At 60.2% G+C, this 19,473-nt stretch overlaps 1 protein-coding gene across 17 annotated transcripts in view; it reads left to right on the top strand.

The window, feature by feature from the left end:
- The window catches only part of ABLIM2 (actin binding LIM protein family member 2), a 140,277-nt gene that overhangs the window by 98,983 nt on the left and 21,821 nt on the right, over positions 1-19,473 (top strand). For 7 of the 17 annotated variants that reach the window (XR_006202050.1, XR_006202049.1, XM_042937005.1 and 4 more), the window contains 4 exons: positions 2,501-2,602; positions 3,042-3,095; positions 9,379-9,431; positions 10,156-10,297. Coding sequence is in view for 15 of the 17 variants with exons in the window: in XM_042937005.1 (XP_042792939.1) it covers positions 2,501-2,602; positions 3,042-3,095; positions 9,379-9,431; positions 10,156-10,297 (351 nt within the window). In the remaining 2 variants the exon portion in view is untranslated. The remainder of the gene's footprint in view (positions 1-2,500; positions 2,603-3,041; positions 3,096-9,378; positions 9,432-10,155; positions 10,298-19,473) is intronic. The other 10 variants (XM_042937011.1, XM_042937006.1, XM_042937008.1 and 7 more) reach the window with 5 other exon arrangements.

Raw genomic sequence — 19,473 nt, 5'->3', positions numbered from 1 at the left:
ACAGCCTGAAACGGCTCCAAAATAAATCACTTACTTAACTTTTGAAAGGAAGAAGCGCCCCCCCCGCCCCAGTAGAGCTCAGGTTCTGCCCTCCTTCCTGAACTGCCTCCAGAAGCCACGAGCCTCCTCAGAAGGGGCTTCTGTGCCCTTTCAAAGTCACCGCACAGCCAGGCTCTCCTCTGGGTTTCCCACATCCTTGGTGACATCAGTGGTTTGGGGTTTTTACCCTGAAGGCCCACGGGGGAAGCTGGCCCCCGGGGCATGACGGGAGCCTCTAGAGGGACTCGGTGAGCGGGCCGGAGCTGGGTCTCACCGGGGCCCTGGCACCTGTCACCCAGGCCCTCCCGGCCCCGCCCTCCTGCAGATGGCAGCTGAGGTGGTGGGAGCCCTGCAGGGCCGACGCGGGCCGAGCACCGCAATGGGCCCTGGAGGTTGACGTTGGCGGTGTGCGATCATGAAGTGACGAAGCGAGTCCAGAGAAGGGAGTGGTCAGCAGTGGCCTGTGTCTTCCGGGGAAGCTGGGTACTGGAGCCTTGACCCAGGAAGTCTTGACTAGTGGGGAAGATTACAAAGGGGGTTCTGGCGGGGGCGGGGAGGGGAAGGAGGGCTGGGGGACTGGGACAAGGTGGCAGAGTTTGGTGACCAGTGCGTCCCTGGATGGCAGGTGCGGGCGGGCATGACGGGCCACTGTTTCTGTGTCCCCACCTGCCTCTGGGTCTTGTGCCCTGTGAGTACCCGAGGGACGCTGCGGGCGCTCCCCAGACAGATCGGCACATGTACACGGGGGCTTGCGTGTGATGTAAGAGGGCACCGCGCTGTAGGCTTGGGGACTGGGGGGACAGGAGCCCTCAGGAGCCTATGTTTGATGGCCTGGGGCCTCCTGGGCAAGAGCTGGGTGGACCAGGGCCAGTGAATTCCGGGCAGAAGGAAACAAGCTGTTCGAAGCCCCCCGGATTCTACGGGCCAGCCGGGAGCACGCCCAGCTTAGCCATGACACCCCGAATGCGCCGTCCTCCGCTGCTCTGGAGCCCACGCAAGTAGATTTTTTCAAGCCTGTGCTTCCGCCACGTTTCTCTGCCCTTGGGGATGGATCCAGTCGCAGCCACAGTTGGTAGAACCAACCCGCGGTTTCCTTTGTGTGTGTGGGGCGTGGTTTCCCCGGGAGCTGAGAAATGGCCCGGATTGGCGAAGAGCTCTGGAAGGCCCTGGAAGGCCCCACTGGAGGGGCGTGGCTCAGGAGAAGGCGGGGTTCACGCTGCGACAGGGGGCAGTCACCTGCCTGAAACGCCATCAACGCCGACGGGTGAAATTGGAGCCCAGGCGTGGGAAGATGCTCGAAGCTGCGGTCAGCAGCCCGTTTTGTGGTCTCAGCCCACACAGGCGTGCCCGCACGCCCTCCCCGGTTCCCAGTGCACCTGCCCCGGGCCACGGCTCGCTCTGAGCCCACGCCCGCCGCGCCCTCCTCGTTAGCCACCGTGCGGCCCCCTGCCAGTCCACTCCCAGCCCCGCGGAAGGGCTGCTTCACTTCCCCGTCACCTTGGGGTCTCGATGCTACAACGCCCAGGGCTCCTTCCAAGGCAGGAGAGCCCCTTGCGTTCGCCAGGCCGCGATCTGAGGCAGCACAGGGTTCCCGAGGCTAACGGGAAAGGAAACGAGGTGTGCCTTATGCGTGTGTTGCTAAAACGAGCCGTAAACCTCATCATCCAAAGTGTTCAGTGCCCATCGCATTCTGTCTATCATGCCATTCCTCAAATAGGTACCTGTAGGGCGGGGAGGTTCCCCGGGGGCGGGGGGGGCGGGGGGACCGTGGCCGCCTGAACTTGTGACTTGATAATCCAACCTTGTTCAAAACACAGAAATTACAAATCCACCCGGGATAAGGAATCGGAGCCAGAATTGGAGACTCCTTTTCATTTGATTTGCCAAAAATAGCTTTATTTGGGAGCATGGCCGCTGACACCAACTTCCTCTTATTCTCCTGTGGCCCGTAAAAGTTTACTCCGTGGCTTTGAGGGACAGATTCAGTGATCCCGTGCTGGATGGTTAATCCGCGGGTTTTCCAAGCAGGCGGCATCTTCTTACACAAGGATACTCAGAAAGGGAGGCTTTGGTTTTGGTGACTTTGCGGTTTGCTGGATGCAGGCATCAGCCGTGGCTGAGCAGCGGGCCAGCTGTGCACCCCAAGGAGAGTGGGGGGCCAGCCCAGAGCCAGGCCAGCCTCCCCATGAACTAGCAACCAGCAAACCCTTTGCCTTCAAGGCCACTATTCCTTCGCCATGGGGCCGTTGGACGGGGTCCACCCAGGTTGGATTAACAAGCCATGGGGCCCGGTCTGGAAATGTCAGTGGGGGCCACCCTCCCTTCCCTGTGCAGAGGGGTGGGGGTGGGGGGCCCCACCAGGCAGGGGAGAGGGCTCGCGGGGAACAAGTGTTCCTATTTGACGTACTCTCCTTTCCCTTCCCCTTCCTCCCTTCTGCTGTCTTTGCTCTTCCGTCTGGAGGCAGTGAAAGTGGCCGGAGTACCCCGAGCCTCTCGGTGCTCTCAGACAGCAAGCCTCCCCCCTGCACCTACCAGCAGGCGCCTCGCCACTTCCACGTCCCAGGTAGGCACCCAGGACGCGTGGTGGGGCTCGCCATGCAGAGCGTCTGTTTGCACGGAAGGGCCGTGGTTCCCAAGCCTCTCCGCCCCCCGCCCCCCATTCTGCGGGTTTGCACACCCTGCAGCTGGCCTGTGTTTGAGCTTCTCCCGAAGCATACAAGCACCAGGGAGACGTTTTTGCCCTCCTGGAAACGCGCTGGAGGGAAGGCGCCATCCGGCCGGCCGTGCACCTTAGCCGCCTCCCTCCCTCTGCCCCTTGAACTAGGTTCTGGCATCGGGCTGGGCGACGCTTAGCTTGCGGTGTGGGTCCCGGGCATCAGTCACCTGTGGGGCGCCAGATCCTTTCTGGCCACTTAGGATCTGGTGCCTGAGGGCTGACGTGGGATGGAAACCTCCGGTCTGCTGGCTCACCCTGCTCTTCTCCTCTCTCTCTTCTTTCCCAGACACTGGCGTAAAAGATAACATCTATAGGAAACCCCCCATCTACAAACAGCATGGTACATTCAGCTCTCCTCTGTCGCTGGCTCCCTGCATGCCTGTCGCACCCTCTTGCCGTGACCCGATGGGCGATGGGGAAGGCTCCGCGGGCAGTCTTGAATGTTACATGTGTTCGCTAGCAGGCTCCCCGGAGCCTCTTCTCAAATCGCTACAGAGGGTGCCCCTGAGTAAGGGCGCCTCTGTGTGTCGTAAGGCCGAGGCTGACACGCGTCGCTGGGCTCGGGGAGGGTGTTCACAACCGAGAGCGGGTTTCCATGAAAACTGCTTCGCTTTTTTTAAAAAATTTACTTAATGTTTATTTATTTCGGGAGGGAGACAGAGCATAAGCAGGGGAGGGGCACAGAGAGAGAGGGAGACACAGAATCCGAAGCAGGCTCCAGGCTCCGAGCTGTCAGCACAGGGCCCGACGCGGGGCTCGAACTCACGGACCGCGAGATCACGACCTGAGCCGAAGTCGGACGCCCAACCGACTGAGCCCCCCAGGCGCCCCAACACTGTTTCGCTCTGAGTGAAGCAGCCAGATTGGCTTTAACCAAGGTGGTGGGGGACAAAGGCTTCTTGGACCACAGCCCAACCCAGCCTGATTTTTGGGAAACATAACAAACCAGATTTAGTCATTTATTCCTGCGTTTTAGGAATTTCTGACGATAGAATGAATAGCTAGTTCTCAGGTAAAGAGATTGTTGCCTCAACAGATAGGGGCTGGGGACGTCTAGCAGCGAGGGGGTCCCCTCAGCCCCCAGTTTCTCTCTCTAAGCGAGGGGACTGCCCGCCTCCGCTCCACCGGAGTCTGCCCGCCTGGGACAGGTGCACAGGCAGCACGTGGCTAGAGCCATGGAGCAGGAAGCAGAAGGCTCAAGGTCTCCCCTCTGTTTCTTGATGGAATTGCTGGGCGACTTGGGCATGTTGCTTCACCATCCTGAGCCTCTGTTTCCTCATCTGCAAAATGGGACCGAGCCCTCCGCCCCGCCCTTTCCACAGGCCGGTTCTGAGACCAGATGGAATAATGAATGTGGAAATGCATTATAAACCGTGACGTGCTGTGCACGTGACGGGGAGATGGGAAGAGGAATTCTCACGTTTACAGTTCTTGTCTAGATGCGCCCAGAGAAAACAGCCACGTCCCGTGTTGACCACTGCATCACTGTGAGACAGAATCCTGTAAGAGTGTGCTTTCTGTGACTTACTGGTAAATCAGTGCTCTGACCGTACAGACAACAAGGTTCTTACTCTTTCCTTGATTGCAGTAGGCCCCGTGCTTTGCGCCTGCACGTGTCTCCTCTTCCCAAGAAGGAAGAGAATGGATTCCACTCTCGGGTGCCGAGAGGGCAGTGACTTTCAGACCGTGGCCTCTCAGCCGGGGAAGCTTGGAGCACAGATCTCCCAGAGGGATCAGAGAGGGGTGGGCTAGTTAGACGCCAGGGCTCGTAGAGATTGTCCAGACCAGCCCCCTCTTGTTACCAGCGGGGAGCCTGAGGCCCAGCCGAGGGAAGGAGCCGTCGCGGTAAGTGCCGTCTTCACATCACGGCACCCGTGTTCGAGCCTGCGTGGAAAGCGGCGTGTTCTGTTCTTGGCCCACAAGTGGGATTCACAGACTTGGCCTTTTATTAACCTCAAACATGTAATTAACGCACGCGGTAGAGGAGGGACCGGCTCCTTAGAAAGCGGAAGAGGCCGTAAATCAGATAATGAACCTGCTCGACGACATCTGAAAGCCAGTTCGGAGACAGAGGACTTCCGACATTAAGTCCTTTGATTAGATCGCCCAAGGGAGACATTTGATTTTTACTGTTACCAGCGATAATCCTGGTGCTGTTGTTTTTAAACTGGATGCGAAGGCCCCTCCTACCCAAAAGCGAGTGAATTCCAATATAACTGAGCCCCGAGCCATGACTGAAGCCCATTGATTTCGGGCATCTGGCATGTCGAGTCTTTTATGAAGGAAGCTCTGTGGAGTACCTCCTGTCCACCGGGCATTGGCCACATTCCGGGGATACACACGAATGAAGTCTCTCCCTTTGTGCACGTACATGGGCTGTGAATGGAGGGGTCAGCATGTGGCGTGCACTGTCCTTGACCAGGCTTCCTTACGTAGCGCTCGGCAAATGATGGTTGTGTTAGGATATGTTTGGTTTTGAACATATTTGAGATGTTTGGGTTACAAGATTTCCCCCATCCAGGTGAGCACATCCTGTAGAAGTATGTGCGTGTGAGTGTGTGTGTGTGTGTGTGAGTGTGGGCATGTGTTGTGAGTGTGTGTGAGTGCGTGTGTGTGCACCTCCCCCCCCCACTATGTTGAGCAAAGTGACCACCCATCATCTCGAAGGAGAGAGGAGTGTAGTTCAGGTTTAAGAAGCCATTCTTTGACTCTCCACCTGTCTTGGGACCCTCTGGGTGATGATGTTAAGTTACTGGACCATTTAACTACTTTAAGATGATATATCCAACCAGTTTAAAAAGCATAGTTTTTTTTAAATTTTCTGTTTGAGTTTATTTATTTTGAGAGAGACAGAGACAGCGTGAGTGGGGGAGGGGCAGGAAGAGAGGGAGACAGAGAGGATCCCAGGCAGGCTCCGCACCGCCAGCACAGAACCCGATGCGGGGCTTGAACTCACGAAACCGCGAGATCGTGACCTGAGCTGAAACCAAGAGTCGGACGCTTAACCGACTGAGCCACCCAGGCGCCCCTAAAAATCAGTTTTTAATCAATGCGTTTACTTTTCAATTCCCTGTTTCCAACCCATAAAAGGTTTTTGTCGTGGTTGTTTTTAATTAGCATCCCGCTTTTCTGGGGCTCGCGTCCCATTCCTGTTTTGGGGGAAGCGAGCCTCCAGCCTGCCGGCTGAGGACGAGGCCGGTTAGCGCCCCATCGGCCGCCGTGAATGCATCCCTGCTCTGCACAGACGCTCCATCGCTGTCAGTGCCTTTCCTGTTGGCCACTCTGAGGGGGGCACTGAGCCTGGGGACGAGAAGTGGCCGCTCTGTGGCCCAGCTGGTGCTCACCCCCAGGTCTGCCTGACCCCCGACCTTTCTGCTCTCGTACAGCATTTAGGGCCCGACGGTATATTCTTGTACTGTATTTGTTCCAGCTCTGCTTGGTTGTGATTTAACGGCTTTAAAACAAAAATAGTAAGAAGAAAGGAAGCAAAAGGGAGTGAATGGAAAATAGGAAACAGTGGGGGGACAGGCCAGGCCAGGACGAGAAAAGCCCTTTCCTGCACAGTCAGGGACAGACGCGGGACGCTGAGTGCAGGCAGGACCAGGGCGCTGTGCTGGGGAGCCCGGTGACCTTGGTGAGGCAGGCACGGCTCCGGCCTCGGCCGCTCCCCGTCCCCGCCTGAGAGTGGGCTCCAGGCTGCTCTGCCATCGAGCTTTGACGCGAGGCGCAGAGCGGAGCTTTCCGGCGGTGGATGCCCCGGGTGGGGCAAAGCTGTGCTAGGTTTCAGACTGCTCCAAATGAATTCCAGAGGAAAACAGAACACGTTCCCCGCCCCCCCCCCCCCCCCCACCTCCCAGGAAGCCGAGTGTCCAGACGCAGGCACAGGACTTGCATTTTCCCAAACGCTGTCTCATTTGTAAGCCAGCAGAGCTCTCGGCCGGCGGCCGTGGGAGTCGAAGTCCCTGCCCAGGAGCCCTGCACCTGCAGCCGCCCCGCTGGCGAAGGAAGGGTGCTCGCTCCATCCTCCCGCCAGGGCCAGACAGCAGACGTGGCCCCGTGGGGCATGCACGCTATTCCTCTGGTCCCTGGTGTGAAACGGGAAGCGATCGCTTCTCATGTGTGTCTCTGGGATTCCTTTGTGGTGAGGTTGAGTCTCGTCTTGGGAGTTTGGGGAACGTGTCTTGGGATGAGAGGAACGAGAAGGCAGGTGGGCTGTGGGTCCAGAAAGAAACTCGGAAGCCTGCCACCCTCCTGGGGATGCCTCCGACGGAGGGTCCCCGGGGCTGTCCCAGGAGGGCTCCTCACGGCAGACGCATCCCAGGCTCGGAGGGAACTGCCTGGTGTCTTAGGACAGACACAACCCGATTTCCTGGCCGTCTTCTGCCCACACTGTGAGACACCCTGCTGCCAGTCGGCCTCAAAGCTGGCCTCTTGTTTTCTCCTGATTTTTCCAGACCTCTCCCAGCGTGTTACCGCATCCACATACGTTATCTCACACATCCTTGCAACTTGAGGGTGGGCGTCACTTGCCCGCTTTACAGATCAGGAAACTGAGGCTCGGGGTTGTTAAGGAAGCAGGCCACAAATAATACAAAGTTCTGGGTTTCCTGTATTTTCCTCCCCCTGCTTCCGCATCTTAGAATCTGTCGTGTGTGTCTCCGGCTGGCACACTTAGCCTTTGGAAAGCCCCCGGTGTGAGCCTGGCTCTAAGTTGTGCACGCGCATGTGGCAGAGACTCGGCAGAGAAAGTTGCTAAATCCCGGCGGGATTCTTCCTCGTCGGGTGGTGGGGCCATGTTTTGAACCCCGAGGTCGCTCTGCAGCCGGCACATGTGCGGCCCACCCTGTCACCCACGGCTGTGTGACCTCCTCAGACCCAAGATGGCCTCTGGTCCCTGTGGCCTGAACTCCAAGGGCTAGGATTTCACGTCCCAAAGAGCCACTTGCCGTTTTTTTTTTTTTTACACTCGCAAATTACCCCCACTGTGGGGTAATTTGGGGGCCCCCGAGGGCTCGTGAGGGGTGCGCTCACTGACTCACCCGTGAACCCAGCCCTGGAGGCCTTCTCTGGGCTGGGCGATGGCTGTGCTCCCAGGGCTCCAAGTAGCCACTAGCCTGATTGTCCCCAGGGCTTGCTGGGCCGCTGGCTGCCAGGAGTCTTGGCTGATGTTCGGCCAGACCCTCGGGGCTCTGCTACCCAGCGAAGGCCGTTGTCTGGGCAACTGGCGAGCCCTGGCTGGTGGGCATGCGTCCGCCTCGGTTCCCTGCCCCCTGCTCTCTGCCCGTCACGGTGCTTGTCACGCAAGCTGGCTGTAAATTGGCCTCCAGGAGTGGAGAGAGCAGGGTTTTCATTTTCACGCTGGAAAATCACTGTCTCTCCTGGAAGAAGGAGAAACAGGTGGCCGTCAGGAGTAATGAGATGTCAGCGTATCCAGAACGGTCTTCAATTGTGACCTTATCTTGTCAAGGTCCTGTAGCCCAATCCCCAATTTCCAAGCTCTCGGGCCTGATGTCAGTCTTGTCCTTGGTGGTGCACAAGGCAGGGTGCTCCAAAAGGCTAGAAGGTCCAAGCCCTCCGTGGGCTGCAGGTAAGAAGCCCACCCCTGGCATGTCCTTCCCGTGGCCTCGGTCCCCGTGGAGGGTGGGGAAGGACCCTGGGGTTCTCCTTTCATCGCCCGTGCATGGGGGTCCGTGTTCTTGTATGGGAAGTCCCGAGTCAGATCCTGAGAACTGTCGGGATGCCCTTGTACGATTTGCTTGATCAGACGTCCTTGGAGGTGATGTCAGCCCAGCTGGGTGACAACCCCCACCCCCACCGAGAAAAAAAAAAAAAAAAGCCCAGTGGAGAATACAGACTCCTTCCTCCTCAGCTCCAAATAGCTCTCTTGGTAGGCACACTGCTGCTAAGTGGACTTTCGCTTGCTCGAGTCCGCTGAGGTCGCCTCTGGCTGTATGTCGTACCTCCTTTCCTGCTCTTCGAGGACCTTCTCCAGGGGCAGAACTCACTGACTGCTGTGTGCTTTGCGGGAGGCAGGAAGCGAGGGGGGCAGACAGAGGGAGGACTTTGGAGACAGACCATCTGGGTTCAAACGTCAGCCTCTGCCACCCCCCATCCATGGTCTTGAGCAAGGCCATCATGTCTCTGAGCCTCAGTCTCCCGATCTGTGAAAGGGGTTGCATGGGCATGAGCGGTAGTGCCTTACCGGCTGAGTCGGACACAGTAGGCGCTGGTTGGCCAAAACCTCCTCTTACTTTATGTTAAACTGGGAAAGCAGAGAATGCGTTCTTCCAAAGGCCAAGCGGCCGCATCGGAAAACACGGCTCGATCTCTCTGTTGTGTGTGGAGGGCGGGGAATTGGCTGGAGTTTTAAGAGCTCATCACTGTGCACACCGCTCTTGGTTTTAAGAATCGTCACACGTGAGGGCGCGTGGCCGCTGCCCACGGTGTCCCCGCGGGAGCCTTCTCCAGCGTGTCCTGTCCCCCAGCCCCGAAAAGGCACTCGTAGTGTTGACCTTGGCTTGATCACCCTCTGTCTCTGAGCACACTGTGGAGCGGGAATGCTGTGGCGGGGAGGCGCGGCCTAGATGCTGCATTACCCTGACAGGCCGCCTCTTCCCTTCCAGCCGCGAGGCGACCGGACGGAGAGGACGGCAGTTTCGAGCAGGATAACAGGAAGGTAATACGGGGGCAGGTCTGGTTTAAGGCCACCCTGCCCGGAGGGAGCCTGGTTTCGTGGGGATTCTCCAGCGGAAACCTCAGGTCCCCTCGCTGACATTCTGCTCCTGGTTGGGTCCCACGAGGCTGTGCGCCCCAGGGGCCAGATTTACGAGGTGCCCCCCGCCCCCAGCCTCCTCCTCACACGCAGGAGTAGCTCGTCTCCTGCCGAAGTCCCCCTTAGGTGCCCGTGTCACCTTCCTGGTTCTATAACTGAGCAGATGTCCGAAAGTAAAGGAAAATACGTCAGCGTGTGTTCTGGGGGCATCTGGGTGATTGCTCGAGATCGGGCTTGGCGGAGTGCTCCGTAAAGGGTCCGAGGGTAAATATTTAGGGCTTGGGGGCCGTGCCGTCTCTGGTGCGGCTCCTTTGCTGTGAAAACAGCCAGGGGTGGAGCGTGGAGTCACGGGCACGGCCACGTCCTGCAACGTGTCAACTACGAAAGCAGGCTGCGGGCAGGGTTTGGCCCCCGGGCCGAGTTTCCCCGGCCGCCCCCGCCTGGAGAGCCAGGGCCCTTGTCGCCAAGGGAGGGAGGCGTGTGTGGAGAGAGCCCACACCTGGCTCCCCGCCCCCCATGCACCGCCGTGAGAAGCCCTGACCTCCTCGAACCCATTTTCTCATCTGTAAAATGGGGCAGTGCCATAGCCGATGACCTGGAAATTCACGTGACTTGTTTTTTCTCTCAGCAGAAGACCAGCTGGCTGATTCTCAAGGGGGACGCAGACACTAGGACTAATTCTCCAGACCTAGACAGCCAGTCTTTGTCCCTCAGTAGCGGGACCGATAGAGACCCTCTCCAAACAATGCAAGGGGACAACTTTTACTCACGTGAGTGGTTCTTTTGAGCAAAGAGCTGTACGTGTGGCTTGAAAGGCCTCGCAGCAAAGGGGCCCCGCAGCCTGGAACCCGTCCCCCCAGATCCAAGCCTTGCTCATTAAAAAAAATACATAAGAGCAAACCAGGTGGGAGTGAGGACCCTTTTCTGTTTGAGTTTCCCTCGGACATCGTCAGCTGGCGAGCTGCCAGCGGGCATGCTGGCTTGTCTCCTGGAACATTCCGGAGCCGGCCAGAGCCCAGAAAGCCAAATGGGGCTCCCGGGCTCTTTGGCAAAGAAGGCGTCTCGGGCCGCCAGGCTGCAAGCTGAGGGCCTGTTTCCCAGAGCAGACGTAAGCATGGTCCAGGCAGGGGAGTCCAGACTGGGAGTCAATGACAGGGCACTGCCACCCGGTGCTGGTCCTGAGCAGAGATCCGGGGACTGGGGGCTTCCCGTCCCCAGGGAGCACAGATGACGACTGTCTGGCTCTGGGGGCCGTGAGGGCTGGATTAGGAGTGGTTTTCAGATGTAGGGCGAGGCTCCACACGGTATTCTAGAGGCTGTGAGTTCCCGGGGAAACCACGGCCAGCTACAGGGGGATGCCCCCGGGAGGTCTGGACGTGGTCTTCGGGCCCCAGAGGGGCCGTGGGTGGTGCCCGGTGGGTGAGCATGAGGTGGAGCGCGAACGCGAAGGATGAGGACGGGCGTGAGAAGGCAGAGAGCGCAGAGGATGCCGGCCGGGCCGCTCCTTCGTCGCGGGGCCTCTGTGCCACCCACCTGCCTGGCCGGGCGGGTAGAGACCAGAGGAGGGGACACGCACGCACAGCCAGCGCTCTGCCTGGCCCATAGTAGGTGCTCAGCGAACAGACCGTCATTGTCATCCTCACCTCCATGACTGAGCCGTAACGGGGCTGACAAATGAAAGCCTTCGCGGGCAGGGGAGGGGTGGAGAAGGCCGGGCATCGCTGATGGTTGAAAAAGAGGCCCAAGCACAGCAAAGACGCACCGTTTTGTGGATGAGTTTCGTAAGCAGACATCTGTGAGCCCACCCCAGCCCCGCCTTGCGCCTCCGGCCCTGCCTGGGGTGCAGCCTTCTAAATGTGGGGATCTCTGGGCCGGCGCAAAGGGTGGTTGTCACCGCGGGAAGGCCACACCAAAGCAGTCCCCCAGAGTGACCCGTCCACCACGGGGGCACCCCTCCCGGCTGCCCGTACCGCCCGCAGGCGGGGTGCAGGCCCGGGGCCGGTCCCAGCACGACCCACCGACCGGGCAGCCGCAGTCCGTCCCCCAGCCCGTCTCTCCTCCAGTCACCCGGCGCCCCGGGTGGCTCAGGACTGACACCCGAGCCCCTGGCCGTTGCTGCTTTGTGTTCCCTTGTTCCTCACGGCAGCTGTTTTGGAAGGCGGTGCCTCCAGCCGCCCTCCTGTGCCCGGGTGTCCTGGCGTTCCCGGCGAGGCCCAGGAGCTCTCAGGAAGCCAGTGTCTGGGGACGTCAGGGTGGCCCTTTCCAGCCTTCCGCCCTCTGCTTGCTGGGCGGGGCTCGGCCCCTCGCCTCCCGCTGACCCAGGGATCCCCTCTTAGGCTCGCAGGCCACCCGCGGGAGGAGGGGCACCACGCGGGGAGAAGCCGAGGCGGGAGACGGGCTGCCGGTGGGGACCTCCTCGTGCCGCCCACCTGCCGTGTGCCCCACGCATGCTGCCTTCGCCCCGGGAGCGGCGTGAGCTCGCCTGTACCTGCTGCAACCAGGTGCCCCGGGTGTCCCAGAGGTGGAGGACCCCGGCTAGGCCCGAGGCTGTGTGCGCTGATTTGATCGGCCAATCACACACCTGCAAGGTCTTGTTTCGGCCCCGCCCCCACTGTTGCCGCCCCATCACTGGGGCACAGGCGACCACAGATTGGGGGAGGGGGGTGCTGGTGCTTCTCATCCGGGCACACCTGGCCTGCAGGAATCACCATCCACTGGGGAGGTTCCTCCAAAGTGCATACAACGTGTGTGTGTGTGTGTGTGTGTGTGTGTGTGTGGCCTTCCCTTTACCGATGCTTGCTTGTGGCAATCACCATGGTTCTGTCATTCCTTCACTTTCTACGGTGTCCCGATGTCGGCTCCTGTGAGCAGGAAGCCCACTGTGCTATCACACGTGTCCTGAAGACACTGCCTTGTTTACCGATGTGCATGGACCCGGGCTGCTGGCCATGCCCACATCGAGCGTGCCTTGCCAGCTGCCAGGCGATTGAGAAATTCGGGCGGGGTGGGCAGCACCCAGAATCCGAGGGCCAGGTCCCCTCTTTGCCCGGGGCTCCTTGGACTATCCCCGAGCAGCTCCCAACGTGAGTGCGTCGACACCGGTCCCATCGGGAAATGACTGTTCTTGAACAAAGCAGTCGCACACGGCAAGGCACGCCCAGCCGCGTCCCTGGGACACCCATCTGTAGCGCGCCCAAGGAAGGTAGGATTGTGACACTCAACACAGTGGGCGCTCAATAAATGTTTGTTGAATTGAGATGCATTAAATTCAACGGGTATTTATTGAGCACCCACTCTGTGCCAGACGCTGTGTGGGGCGCGAAGGGGGGCACCGAGAAGACGAGAGCGGCCCCTCCCCCCCGGAGAAGCATACGGGGCACGAGAGAGGCGGAGACGCCGGCGGGAGCGAGCACACGGGCATCCCGCCGCCACCCACCGGGGGCCTCCGAGGGCCGACGGGGAGGGGGCACGGCTCATGCCACCCATGACACCATCGGCACATCTCACCTGGGGCTGAGCTCATCATTCAGTGCTTCATCCATCCCTCCACCAAACATTTATTGAGCACCTACCATGTGCAGGGCATGGTGCTAGGCAGCGGACAGGTGGAGGGGAGTGTGGCGCAGGGAAGCAGATGACTGAGGCGCAGTGACAGAGCAGCGCGGGCCCCCCTCCTTTGTGGCAGCGGCTCTCCGCTCGCACCGTCACCCCCTCTGAAGAGGGTCTCGTTGAAATATTTTATGAGAGACTGCTTTTATTTTCCTTTATCCTGCACCCAGGGTCCTATCTGGACCGTGCCTTTGGTACGTTGTGGCACCAGTGAAGCTGACTTTTGCACAGGGAAGGGTGGCACGGAGCGCTTGTTAGAAGCAGAGGGTCTTGAGCCCCCAGAAGAACACGAGGCGACGCGAGCCCCCTTCCGCAGCCTGGACCCTGCGGACGGGCCTGCTGCCTGCCCTGGGTCCCGCGTTCCGAGCCCCTGAGGTTCTGCCTTCTCCTCTGAGGTCCCCCACGACGCCCTCTGCGTGGTCAGGCGGGTGTCGGCATAAGACAAAGCCCCAGCCGGCTGGAGACCCCACCCGGAGGACTCAGGGACCCCTAGAAAGACCCCAGCGCTTCTGAAGGAACAGGCCCTTCCTCAGGCCCCAGCACACGTGAGGGATGGAGAAGGGGCCGGGAGGGGGGCGGGGGGGAAGCTCTGCTTTGGAAACTGAGGCAGCACAGATGGTGGTCCCTGTGGCTTTGGCTTTTGCGTCCCCTTCTGTGTGTCCCTCCCTGTGGAGTCCCGTGTTTGATGGGACGCGCTGGTCTTTGCCCGGGGTCCTGGTGTGGGGCCTGGCCGCGGTCGCCTCCCTGGGTCCCTCCCAGCGCCCACGGGCACGGGGGTTAGGAGACAGGGCTCTGCGGCAGCTTGCTACCGGCCTGAGGTTTGGTCAGAGATGGCCTTTCTCCCGTCCCCTGTCACTCCTCCGGAGTTGCAGGATGGCAACAATTGCTCCCATGTGTCCCAGTCCACGACTGAAAGAAAGAGACCCCGATTCGCCGTCGGCCGGTCTCATGACAGCATCTGGTTCACGTGGGCCCCGCGGCCCCCGGGGGTGGCTCCACAAACCTCAGGACTGAAGAACGACGTCAGGGCTGTTTCCTCCCTCACGACGGGCCAGACAAGGCCCAGGGGGAGGGCGCCACCCTCCCGACCTTCGGCAGATACCTTCCCGAGCACCTTCCGTATTCAGGCCCCGCCGTAGGTGCTGGGGGTAGCGCAGAGGCCCGAAGAGATGACACCCTGGCCCGAGGAGCCCAGCTGCTCGTGGGGTGGGGGCTCAGGAGCAGAGTTAGAAACTAAGTTCCATCAATGCCGTGCAGGTAAGGAGGCCAGGAGGTGCTGGGGACAGTCTTCAGTACGGCGGCCGGGGAAGGGAGACCATATCTGAGCGAGACTCGAGGGGGTACAGGCTCGAACCAAGTGGACACTTAGAGGAAGCCTGGCAGGCTTGTGGGTGGCAAGGGGGCCCGTGTGGTAGGGGTGAGGGCTGCGATGCGCGGGGTCATGGGGGACTTGGTCACCCGGGGACGACTCCAGCCTGGCGTCCAAATGGAGCTGTGGTCCTGGAGGGTTCCCGGCAGAGCCCTGACCTCGTCGGGCCTGACTGGGGGCACAAAAGAGCATATGAGGTCATTGCCATCTTCCAGGTTGGGGGACAGTTACTGGGAGGGTGTCCTGTGGGTGTGCGTTCCTAGCAGAGGGTTCCTTTGGGGAAGGTGTCCTGGGGGAGGGGTGTGTTCCTGGGGGAGAGTGTCCGGGGACAGGGTGTCCTATGGGGAGGGTGTCTTGGGGGGGGTTTCCCTGGGGGGGGCATCCTGGGGGATTGTCCTAGGGGAGAGGGTCCTGGGGGGTGCTAGGGGGGTGTCCCCGGGGGGTGTTCTAAGCAGCACACGCGGCGTGTAGAAACGAGCTGAGGTGAGAAGCGGGGTGGCCATTTGGGAAACAGGAGGCCAGTGGAGTGGCAGGGGAGGGACCAGCCGGGACCGAGCTGGTCTGTTGTGGTGCCAGGAAGCCTCTCTGTCTGCTGAGGAACGGTCCAGCGGTGCAGGGGTGCGGGCAGGGGGACGAGGCAGTCCTTTCTACGTATGGAAAACCAGGACGGACGGGCAGCTTCACAGAGGGTAGAATGGAGGCTGCCAGGCCAGGAAACGAGGGATTGGGGTGTCCACGGAAGCAGCGGGGAGCCCCTTGAGTGGTCTGAATGGCAGGACCCTGTGTGAGCAGGTAAGGCTCGTGTGGCCGGGGGGACAGAATCAGGAGTGACGTGGGGTAGATGGAGGTGCCTTTCTTCAGAGACAGGGAAAGAACCAGGTGGTTCTGGGAGGAGCCCATCGAGCCGGAAGCCTGAACATCCAGGCCCAGCTGGAGGCGGGCGGACGGGCTGGGGGCTCAGGAGACGTGTGAGCTGAGTCCCCGAGGGTCCTCAGCGCCCGGAGGCGAGTGGGTAGCCTGAGGCCCAGGACTTTCCGCGGATGTGTGCCTGATAGACCCGTGTTCCTGAGATCGCAGTACGTTCTCCAAAGGGTCTGAGGCCCAAATAAGGTGTGGTCCTCTGGGTTTACTCCCAGCTCCCTCTGGGCCCTTCTCCTGTTTCTCGTCTCTGCTGAATCCTGGAGGAAAGGGGAGAGAAAGAGCGGGCGGGCGGGCAAGGCGCCGTGTTGGGGCACAAGGAGACCCGGATGAGCCACTACGGATGGAGACAGCAACGGCTAGGGGACTGGGCCACGGAAGCCAGGGGCGGGGGGGGGGGGGGGGGGGGGGGGGCGGCCACCTGATCAGCAGGTGGTCAGCTCAGCTGGTGTGGAGGCTGCTGGGGAGGGCGTGGCCAGCCGCGTCTTTCTGCAAGACCGTGGCCTCCAGCTGCATGGACAGATCGCTCTCTTTCTCTGCTCACGTCCAGTCCCTAGAAAGAGCAGTGGACCCGCCAGATGTCACGGAGGGGACCCTGACCCAGAAAACCCTGTTGGCCCCTCATCGCTAGAGACCACCCCAGCTGCGAGAGTGGGGCACCCTGGGGCAAAGCCCACCGCCCTTTGATGGGGGTTGGCTGGGGACTCTTTGCTTTTAGCCAGATCCCCTGTGTAACCGCTTCCCAGCAGGCCTGCCCTCTGGGACCGGGCGGGGTGCGGCGTCTGAGTGGTGGGCAGGGGCATAAGCCGAAGGCAGTGCCGTGTTCCTGGGAAGGAGCCGATGTCTCAGGTCACACCTCTCGGGGCTTCCTTTGCTTCCCTCCGAATCTGCCTTGGGGTCTTGAGACACCCCCACCCAGCTGGAAGCTGACTCCCCTCCCCCATCCCAGGCCGGGAGCACTTGATCAATGACCGTCTGTGTCCTTTCTCCCCCGGGGACGGGGACGGTTAGCGCCTGGGGAGCGCTCGCTTCTCAGTGCTCGGCAGTGCTGTGCGCTGGGCTTCGGGGACCAGCCCCTCCTCTCTTCGTGGGACACAGGATTGCTTCTGGTGGGGGTGGGGCATGACAGTGGCTGCCGCTGATACAGGCAGCAATGGCGTCCACGAGGTCACAGGACGGGCCGGCAGGGAGTGCTAGATCTGGTGCTGGTCCACTCGGACGTGAATCCCAGCTCGTCACTTGCCTTGTGACTTTGGCACAAAAGCAAACTTGTCTGCTTTGAAAATGGCCTCGTCAATGGGGATGATCTGGTCGTCCTGGGAGGAAGCACCTGGGCTTTGGGGGCTGACGTGTGGGCACCCGGCATCCCGCGACCTGAGCCTTGGGGGACGTCTCGGCAGAGCGCGGTCAAGTCCGCGGCCCGGGTCGCGGTGAGCCTTCCGCGGCCCCCTCTCGCCGGCTTCTGAAGCCTGGAGCTTGGACCGTCTTCGGGCCTCCTATTCACGGTCAATCGGGGCGGAAGGCAGTTCCAGCCGGTGCAGGACCCAAACCTGTGCAGGGCCACACAGCCGCAAAGTCACGGAGCCACGCGTCAGTGGAAAACCCGTTGTGGTTCTGGCAGAGCTGACAAAGGTCTGCTCAGGGAAGCGCCTTACTGGTCGGTTTGCTCCGAGAATGCCTGGAGGCTGTGATGCTCTCAGCTGCTCTCCAGCTGCATCGGTACCAGCCGCCCCCGCCTCCGAGATCCTCCCCTTGAGGATACTCCAACCGGTCGGAAGCCAGCCCAGAAGAGGCCCAGACCCGAGGAGACCGGGGCCCTGAGAGCAGTCCCGCAGGATGCCAGGGGCAAGGCTGACACCGGTGGGCTTCTGAGAGGAGGTGGCAGGGGAGCCCGTTTGGCGAGGACTCGGGGACCGGTGGGTGTCCAGCACCTGCAGAGGTGATGAGACTGACGACGACCCAGCTGCCGCCTCGTCCCAGGGGCAGTAGACCTGCCTTCTCTCAAGTACACACAGCGGGCACTCTTCTGGCCACCCAGTGTCATGTGACAGGCAGGTGCCTGAAAATCCCCACCCCACCCCCCCCCCCCCCGCCCTGCAGAAGCCACACCAAGCAGAACTTCTGGAGTGGAAGGGATTACTGGATCCTGAAGCCGGAAGTCCCGGGCTCTTGCCGTGCCCTCGCTGTGAGCAGACCTTGACCTTTAGGGGTCATTTGTTCTCACTAGGCTCCCGCTTCCTCACCCGTAAAGGGGAGCCATATGTAATGGGAAGGCTTATGAGGGTCAGGTAAAGTCTCTGAATGTGTGTGGGGACTTTTTAAACTGGTGGCTCTCAACCCTAGCTGCACATGGGGTCCCTGGGACCTCTAAAATCCACTGATGGCTGGTCCCAGCCCCAGAGAGACCAAGTTTGACGGGTCTGCATGGCAGCCTGGGGGGGAGAGAGTGGACCCTCCCCTGCTATCCCTGCTGGTCCCCACTACGTATAGCCAAACCCCACCCCCCCCCGAAACAATACAGCAGACAGATCACAGAACTCTCAAGGGTGGAAAGAGGAGGTGGGCTGGACCCCAGGACTCAAGGGAAAACACGGGACCCATGTCTCCCACCTCCCATGAAGTGGCACCAGGGGTCAGGTAGACGTCTTGCTCCCCTGACCACGCCAGCAGATGTGAAGCGAGAGGCCTGCTGGCTCCTGGCAGCCTGGAGGGTGGGCCTGGGAGGCCCTCTCCACCACGGCTGGCATCTCCCACCCCCACCTCGGGGCACGGAGCCACCAGGGAAGCGCATCTGGCCCCCGCAGGCAGTGCCGACGGGCACCGGCTGGACTCGGCCGGTCGCCAGGGCCCTTTGACAAATGTTCTGAAAACCGGCTTGTCCTCGAAGCCGCATCCCCCACAAACCCCATCTGCCAAACCCAACCAGGTGGCAGCGGCCTCAGTGGGGGGTTTTCCTGGGACCCGGCGTCCTCGTCCTCCGACGCAAAGTCTCAGATGTCTGGGAAACGATAGAGGACTACCCCGAGAGCCATGAAGATAACAATTTGGGTAAAAACCAGCAACAAACACGACGTGGAGAAGGACTGGATGTTGGGGCGCCTGGTGGCTCAGTCTATCGGTCCTCCGACTTCGGCTCACGTCATGACCTCACGGTTCGCAAGGTTGAGCCCCGTGTTGGGCTTTCTGCTGTCAGCACGGAGCCTGCTTTGGATGCTCTGTCCCCCTCTCTCTGCACCTTCCTGCTCGCTCTCTCTCTTTCTCTCTCTCACTCACACACACACATAAATATTTGAAAAATGCACTGGATGTTGGGGTTCCCAGACAAGGACCTTGAGTGCCAGCAGTCAGAAGAACGCTTCAACAAGCAAGCACAGATACTCCGGAAACAACCAAAAATTTAAAAAAGAGCCAAACGGGATCGATAGAAATGAAAAAGAAAATAATCAAAATTTAAAAATCATCGTGTGGATTCGATAACACAGCAGCAGAACATGACAGCGGAAAGCTAGTGGTCCCGTAGATGGAACAGCAGAAGGGACCCGGTCGGCACAACAGAGAGAAAACAGCAGGAAATCAACGAACGGGGCCTCGGAGACCTGCGGGGCAATATCTGTAGCATTGGAGTCCCAGAAAGAGAGAAGACAGTGGGTTTGAAAAAGTACTCAAGGATGTGGCCGAACACTTACCAGATGTGGCAAAAGACATAAACCCACAGGTTCCAGAAACTGCGTGAACCCCAAGTGGGATGAGCCCAAGGTAATTCACTCCAGAACCCATCACAATTGAACTTCTAAAATCTAAAGACAGAGGGTCGAAAATCCTGAAAGCAGCCGAGACAGAAGACAGACTCCCTGTAGGGAAACGCCGGTCTGGAGGCAAGCATTTCTCATCAGAAACCACGGGGGCCGAAAGAAAGTTGCTAACAGAAGATAGACTCCCTGTAGGGAAACGCCGGTCTGGAGGCAAGCATTTCTCATCAGAAACCACGGGGGCCGAAAGAAAGTTGCTAACAGAAGATAGACTCCCTGTAGGGAAACGCCGGTCTGGAGG

The sequence above is a fragment of the Panthera leo genome, chromosome B1 (genome assembly GCF_018350215.1).
Source record: "Panthera leo isolate Ple1 chromosome B1, P.leo_Ple1_pat1.1, whole genome shotgun sequence".
Classification (NCBI taxonomy): Eukaryota; Metazoa; Chordata; class Mammalia; order Carnivora; family Felidae; genus Panthera; species Panthera leo.
This window is presented reverse-complemented; position numbering and strand designations above follow the sequence as displayed.